The sequence below is a fragment of the Limulus polyphemus genome, unplaced genomic scaffold (genome assembly GCF_000517525.1).
Source record: "Limulus polyphemus unplaced genomic scaffold, Limulus_polyphemus-2.1.2 Scaffold427, whole genome shotgun sequence".
NCBI classification, from domain to species: Eukaryota; Metazoa; Arthropoda; class Merostomata; order Xiphosura; family Limulidae; genus Limulus; species Limulus polyphemus.
Window position 1 is genome coordinate 503,346 of NW_013666037.1, and position 8,502 is coordinate 511,847.

Below are 8,502 nucleotides of genomic sequence, written 5' to 3' on the forward strand. Positions count from 1 at the left end.
GTAATACTAAATTTTGATTTAGTTCTTTCACAACTCATTGATGATACAAAGTTTTTAATGAAAATTTATTTACAATAGCTAATGAAGTCTTCAACTTATTTCCAACAATTTATTTTCAAAGAAAAGGTTCAATTTTGTTAGCTCTGACACACATATATATGTACATTATTCACATCATACTCTAACTACAGTACAGAAGAAAAAAACAGTAAAAGCTTGCTAGTTGGAAAAATTATACAGCCACATATAGTTTCTAATTCTAGATTAATATGTTTGAGTTTACATTCCCATTATGGTTATTTTTGTTGGTAAAATTAACTTCAACATTGTTCATCACAAATACCAATGAATGTCAAATACTTAAAAGATCACGCATCACAAACATGTTTCTGTAGACTTAAAATTACTTAAAGAAGCTGAGAAACGTCCAACAGTACTAAAAAATAACATGCATCTTTTACACAAAAATTAAATGATGAAGTTTATAACAAACTTACAGGAATGGTATTCTAATTTACCTTGTAATTACAGGAAAAAAATACCACAAAACAAAATGATGGTATCCACACCATACTTATTTTGCTTCAAGACACTTTTCTCCAAGATTTATTAAATCTCATTCTGATTCTTTACTTAGTTCTTCAACATGCTGCAACTTTAACTCTGGAATCATGCTTATCTTCATAAACTTGCTACTAGCATACTTCATTCGAACAGCCTACGATAATGAACAGATACATACATATATTGATTAGTTACAAGACAAAACTTATGTACCCAACTCACTATCAACCATGTTAGCAAAATTTTCACTTCCCCACATAACTAGCATTTTCAAAGTAAAGATTTCCCTTAAGTACTTTTGAACTTATAAAATACGTAACACAAGTTACTGAAGATTAAGATATGAATAAGACTTTATACATTTCATTTTTTTAAAGAATATTATTGCATATTAATTGAATACAGGGTTAAGTGCATTGCATTTAGTATATAACCACCATAGTAACCATGAGAATAGTCATACTACAACTTTTGACAACATACATGTATCTTCACAAAATTTTGGATTATCAGAAAACATTACAAGGCTTTCATACACAAAATACCAGGTTTTTTAAGTTAAGAATTAAATTTTTTTAATTAAAGATTTGCTAGTGAATGTTTTCTTTTGGAATGTTGACTATCCAATATGCAAAGTAATGTTGACTTTAAGATGAAAAATATCTTTCTTCATCTGAAAATTTTCAAATTTCATTTTACATAATCTCTAACTTCCTACCTAACAATCAAATCTTATTTTAAAAAAACTATATTTTATATGTTATTTTCTCTACCATAACTCCATACAGATTTGACTTGTAACCACCATAAAAAAAAAATTACAAAATAAATCTAAATAACCCTTTTTTCATTCTAGAATGACTGCAAAAAATAATGTTTTTTAGATTTTTATACATGGAAGTTGAAAGAATAAAAATTATCAATTACTATACAGATACCACAAAATTCCACTAATTTATCAAGCTTACTAACTAAATTGTATTTAGGTCTAAAAAAAATTAAAAAAAAAATTACATCAGCATATCGCCTTGATCATTAGTCTTCAAACTCTGCAACAGTAATGATGGCTATAACCACTTAAGTACTTTAGGAAGACTGACAGAATTATAGTTCAAAATGCTTAGTCTAAGTGTGAAGTGCTTTGGAAGAACTTGTGAACGCTACTCTGTCATTTTTATAGATGTATGAATTTACAGTTCCAAAGGAGGTTTCCACTTTAGCTGCAATGACACTTAAGAGTTCTTAGATTACATCCAGTGATAGTCTTTAACTCACTTTACTCTCCCCAATATAATCAGTAGTCAGGTTATTTTTTACCTGATGGAATTATCTTTCCATGCTATACCAGATACACTACAGATACTCTCTGGAATTCTGAACTTTCATCTCTTCCTTGCTTTTACAATCATGGAGGGAGGGGGGAACTTCAAATCAGAAAATCATGTAATGTGACCTTCCCATCACTTGCACTATCATATCATAATACTTCAACTTGAATGTGAACAAGAGTTGGAGCTTTTAACCAAAATGGTCAAATGTCATAAAGGCTTTAAGAGTGCTGATTGAAGGTCAGGGCTGTAACAATACCCTTAACTCCCCATTTGATACGCATTGGAATGCTTTTACCATGATACAATACATATCACAATACACACAAATATTGTTACAATATGGGCTCAGTCAGTTTGACCAACCACAACCTTTTTGTACTTTTATAGTTTTTATAGAATTGATACTAACTTTTATTATAGTACATACATCTTCACAGAATTTGGCAGTCTTTCAATAAACATAAGTCTTTCAGATTTTAAAAAAAAAAAAATTGTCCATGAATATACCGAATATTTGTGTGCAAAGTGATTTTCATGTTAAGATTAAAAATACTTTTCTTCATCTTAAACTCAGATTTGATTTGTGTAGCCCCCGAAACCTCCTTTATAGATTTCAAATGTTTGTTTTCAATAAAAAACACTTATTTTATCTTCTATTTTCTCTATCCTGATTCTATAGCAATATTGGTCAACTTCACCAACCTTGTAACCACCTCCCCCCAAAAATTCAAAGTCTAAATTACCCTCCTTTTCTTCTAAAATGTTTTCAAATAGTAACATGAAACAACATTCACTTATCCTAAGTAGCTTTAAACTTATAACAGTATATATCTATTTATAGTTAAATTTTACTGTTTTGTCCTTTGAACTGTGTAACTAATATTAACACCACTATAAGTTGTAAATCACTTAGGGAACATGGAGATCACGTTATGCTATCAAGTTATGTTACCCACAAGCTGCTTGCGTGTGCCTTGTGAAAAATTTTTATTATATTATTTATTTTAACTAATCTAACCATAACTGACATACATAGATCCCCATTTTTACATTTCAGCTACTTTTATAATAATAAATAAATAATACAAAAAAAACAAGAAATAAAGTACTTCCAATTGATTGTCCAATATATATATAGATTATCAGTAAACATTACAATGCATTCAAACGTGATGACATAGACTTTCACCCATGCCTGTAGGAAGACTTGTTTCAGTAGGGGCAACAGAAGAAGTACCTTTCATCTCAGTGTCAACCTCAGGGGACAAGATATCTGAGCTTGCTTCCCAATTTGCAAAACAAAACAACCCCAGTTGCAAATCATTCCTCTTTGCTTAGCACAACGTTTGAATCATTCCTTTCTCTCGTATGTTGTCTTTGACACCTCAACAACACAGTGAAAGTACTGTAACATTTCAGTTTGATATACTAATACCAGTGTTTATTTTTCAGATATTCCCACCAAACAACACATACAGTATTTTCACATTTTGTTTTGTGCATATCCCATACACTTTGTAATAGTCTGTTCATGACACTTGGAATGTTTCCTGTTGGTGCCCACAGCCTAACCAACTAGACTGCACTGCATGTTAAGCATTGAACCAGTTACAAACTTTTTCAATACAATGCTCGGTCCTCAGGACCAACCACGTGACCATTTTTTACTTGTATACAGTTTTAATACAGTATGTGTATCTTTACAAGATTTGGCAGCCTTTTAGTAAATAATACAAGTCATTTGTGTGCAAAAAAAAATCAGTTTTTTTAATTAAGTATTTTTACTAAAGATTTGTCCATGGATATATTGAGTCTTTTTTGACCAGTCCAAGTGCAAAATTATTTTCATGTTAAGATTAAAAATACTTTTCTTCATCTCAAATGTCATTCGCATAATTTCTAGAACCTCCTAAATACATTTGAAATGTTTTTTTTGTTGTTTTTCAGTAAAAACTTTATATCTTCTGTTACTTTCTCTATGCTAACTCTGTACGAGGTTGGTCAATTTTACCAACCTTTAAATCACAAACAAAAAGAGAAATTAATGTAAGTTATCCTCTTTTTTTTTTTTCTTTCTGGAATGACTTCAAATTGTAACATGAAAGCACATTTATCTATTGTAAGTATCTTTAAACTTGTAACAGTATACATCTATTTATACTTCAATTTTAATGTTTTATTGCCCTTTGAAACATGCCTAAGTACTAATACTATTTGTGCCATTATAATATAAATTGTAAGTCACTTGACGAACATGCAGATCACATTACACTATCGAATCACATTACCCACAAGCTATTTCAAGCTGCTCCCATGGGTGCCTCATGAAAAGTTTTTATTACATTATTATTATTTACTTTACCTAATCTAACCTTAACTAACACTTAACCCTACTTTGTGTGTATCTACACATACACAGTAATGTAGTAGTACACTAAATTTTTATTTAATTAATTACTGCACCAAAGAACATAGAATAATAACTATTGCCATTTTTCTGGCTTTCTAACTGTTCGGCAAGAGCCATTGCAAATTCATCCAAGCTAGTCAATGTGTTTCCCATGGGAATGAAGTTTGTAGTGAAAGGGAAATTAACATTTTTCTGTACAGAAAAGGACAATATAATACATAATTTGATAGATGAAAACCTTGGCTTTCTATTGGTTGAAAATAATATAGTATTGAACTGAAGAGAACTACTGACAATTCCTGAGAGAGATGATGCGGCAGATGGATGTGGCAAGAGGAGTCTGATTTTCTATTTGGCTATGTTTTATTTAAGCAAGGACAATATTATAATAAGTAATTTATGTTAAATTTCGTACTTTGTGGAAGGGTGATAAATAAATTAAAGAAAATATCCCTTGAGAAAACAAAGTGTCATGTTTCTCACATTAGGGGAAATTTGAGATCTTTTTTTTAATATTGTCTTATAAAATTAAGGACTTAAAACATACTTTTGAAATATAGATTATTAGCTACAATTTATATGCTATACTAATTGGTATATCATGAACAAACAAAAAATAATTCAATTCAATTTTAAATGTAACTCACTAAAAACCTCGTGACATACACAGTACAGGATGCCCATGGAAAAGGGTAATTACTGCTGAAAGGTCATTAGACATTTTCTTCTTCAAAAAGCCAAGACCACATTATGAAGAAAGTAATGAGGTCTCACAAAAAAAAAAAGAAGAAATAAACTAGATTAATTTGAAAAATGATTTGTAGCAACCTTGTTGGGTTGCAACATCTTTAAAGCACTTCTTTCTCTACTTAATAGATTGTTGCATTATTTTGTGACAACCAAGACATTTTGCATTCTTGCAGTTTTACTTTATATATACCAGGAACTATTTTGTTTGTGAAATGCCATGTATGGTCGAATTAAATGTTAGGGTTTCAAGCTGAATAAGTGCTATTAGAACAAAAGCCTACCATCACCTCTTTTTGCTTAGTGGATGTTAAGACTTTTAGTGCTGGATTTATTTGCCATAATGTGTTAATATGATAAATGTTAAAAAGATAAGCAATATTTGCTAACTGCTATCAAAATCAATAGTGATTAGCAGTTTCTGCTAATTAAATCCAAACTATTTTCTCCCCTGCAACCATGACCTTTTCTGTACAGGTCTATAATTACTACAGTACTAAAGTGAGTCTTAGAAGGGATCTCATATCTTGGTTCCAAAACCTTAAGCAGTCTTAAAGCAAGAATTATTTACCACTGAAAAATCGCCTCATATATTTAGCCATAAGAATTCCAATAGCTCATATCTCTTTTGCCTTTGACTGTTCAGGGTTAATTTTGCTTTAAAAACTTCCTGGACTTTCAGTTGAGGAGCACCGTATCCTTTACTGTGTACAGAAAGTAAATCTTGCAAGTTTACTTTTAATTTCCTCTGTTTCTTGTAATGTAATACGTTTTATTCTCAAGTGTGGCTTTGTTTGATGTTGTTCCTGTTTTATAACTGATCTCCCACATCACAAGTTTTACATACTGATTTCAAATTAGTTTTATTCTCCACTTTGATCCAAAACTTCAAACTTAAAGTATTTCAAACAGCTAGTTCGTAGGATGAAGGCACATTCTCTATTCTATTTTGTTGAGTCAGCCATTGTAAGCAGCACATGATAGTTTGGTTTACTATTTATTGAATAATTTGATATGCAGTATTCACGAAAAATTAGAAACCCAACTAAATAAATTTCAAACATGCACTACTAAAAATAATAAAATCTATATTTAGAATGATTATACAGTACATACTAATCACTCACTTGTGTGGAAAAGTAAATTTGTAACTTGTACTATTTGAATAATTTATTTTTACATAACATAAAAGGACATTCGGAAAAAAAAAATAACAAACAAACCGTGTTTCGAACAGTAACCAATGAACTGTAATTTAGGTGAATTGTTACAGCCCTATTGAAGATGCACCTTGTTACCTTAAGTCACAAACAACCCTCTGTATGCTATGATTTCTATGACAATTTAAACATGAAAACTGTTTCTACAACAAAGCAAGCTTTAACAGCAATAACACTGATAATAGATTAAAACTGAAATACCCTTATCTCTCAGGTGTCACTACTACAGTAAAGCACAACCTTCTGTTGAAACTAGATAAAAAGGAAATTAAGTTAATTTTGTTCTATATTGAAACAATCTGCACTATGTAAGCAAAATATTACACTAAACTTTTACCTGAAGTTTAGCCTTTTCCGATTTCTGGATAAGAACACAGAATTGCTTCATAACTGGCAACAGCTGTGCTTCTTCATAGAAACTGTAATAAACAAGAGTACTGGTCCAAGAAGCTTCATCTAGTAGCTTCATAGCTAAACACAGGGCAGCAGCTGCAAGTTTAGAAGGAGCAATGTGGACCATGTTGTATTCAGGAAGACTAAGCTCCATCAGATACTTTGCCAGAGTATGCATCATAGCATCTGCCTGAAAATCAATATCCAAGAAAGCATAATTGTCTATTATAATCAGTACACATACTGTGCAACATTTTCAAAATCCCTGTCTGGAATGTTTGAGATTTTTAACTTAACACATATTGTCATATAGATTTCAAATTGAACTTGAGATGAATTAAAATCCTATGTTATATCACAAGAATATGCAATGGCTATCCTCAGATGTACAAACACATCTCAATACCAGTCACTTTCCACCCTTGTCTTTTCATTCTATTTTCTTAAATAGCTTCATAGATAACTGAGCATGGGTATTTCTTTAAATCAGATACAGCATAGTAAATATGCAAATCCAACTCTAATTTATTTAAAAACATGTGTCTACAAAATGTGACAAATGAAAAAGTTACAATTTTGCAATCTAACATGACATTTCAAAAACATTTCCTAAAATTTTATTGATGTTTATTAAATTGATAACTTGAAATCTCCTGCTTTAATATATTTCATTGTACAGTTTCATGCTGTGCAAGTTAAAACTACTTGTTTAAGCTTTGTTTTCAATAATGTTTTATAAAAGTTTAACTCTGTACAGTGACCAACATACAAATTTAACAATTTCATACATTTCCTGCTTTGGAATATCTCCTGAGGAAGTGCAGGGGTAGAGGACGACCAAGATTAAATGCAAGTGTGTCTAGCATGATCATCTCCATCCTTAAGATATCCTTTTTACTATAAGCATTGTCTGTAATGTACACAAAATCCCCAACCTCAGGAGCAAACATTTCCTCATATTTTGCAGCTATGAACATAGCAGCAACTCCAACCAGCTGTAGTCTACTACGCTGAACATGTTTTTCCTGAAAACACAAACTTAAGAAGCTCAAGATTAATGCCATCACTTTTTGTTTGACTAACTTGTATAGCAAGTATCATTATTCACTTAAAATCATTCCACTAATTTCATATAAAAGGAACCTGAAACGAAATATTGCTAATTTCATCCTTCATGCATGTGTATTTATTACATTTTTATGTAATAATATTTAAAAATGAAAAGATTAAGTTTTGTAAGAATGAAAAACATTCTTAGCTATCAAAGTTTTGCCTCATATTTTTATTATTTAGATCTTAAAGTGTTAATGAGATGAAATAAAAGTTTTAATATCAATGAATAGCACAGCACTATTGTCAAGTTTGATTTAATTCATTATTTCTTTGAGAATTAGCTAACATCAATTCCAAGAACATTTTCCTTTTGAAAATCAAATTTAAAAGGATTTCTTGTGACAAACTGAATAACTTAGTTTTTGGAAATGTTTTAAAAGATTTTACCCAGCTTCTATCATATAATATTACATTTGAACAAACAGCTTTCTTTGTAAGAAAAATCTTAAGAGCTATAAAAAAAAAACAATGTAACAACAATAGTCAATGCTTAGTTGACACTTTTTAGTTGAAATTCACAATTAACATGCAACTGTAAAATCAAAACTGATGTAAAATCTTTACAATACTAGTTATGTATATATACACACATACACACATTAATAAAAGTTTAAGTGTTTGCCATAAGCAGCTACTTGCCTGAAGTTCATCATAAAACTAAGCCTCACTGAGATTGAGTCATGTATTTAGGATAGTCTATATATATATATATATATATAATATA

General features: G+C 30.3%; 1 protein-coding gene across 1 annotated transcript in view; it reads right to left on the reverse strand.

Moving 5' to 3' along the window:
• Nucleotides 1-89: 89 nt before the first annotated feature.
• The window catches only part of LOC106458196 (G2/mitotic-specific cyclin-B-like), a 23,979-nt gene continuing 15,566 nt past the window's right edge, over nucleotides 90-8,502 (reverse strand). The window contains exons 4-6 of the mRNA XM_013917669.2: nucleotides 7,454-7,690; nucleotides 6,610-6,855; nucleotides 90-718 (exon numbers count right to left, since the gene is read on the reverse strand). Coding sequence (XP_013773123.1) covers nucleotides 617-718; nucleotides 6,610-6,855; nucleotides 7,454-7,690 — 585 coding nt within the window. The 3' untranslated portion in view covers nucleotides 90-616. The remainder of the gene's footprint in view (nucleotides 719-6,609; nucleotides 6,856-7,453; nucleotides 7,691-8,502) is intronic.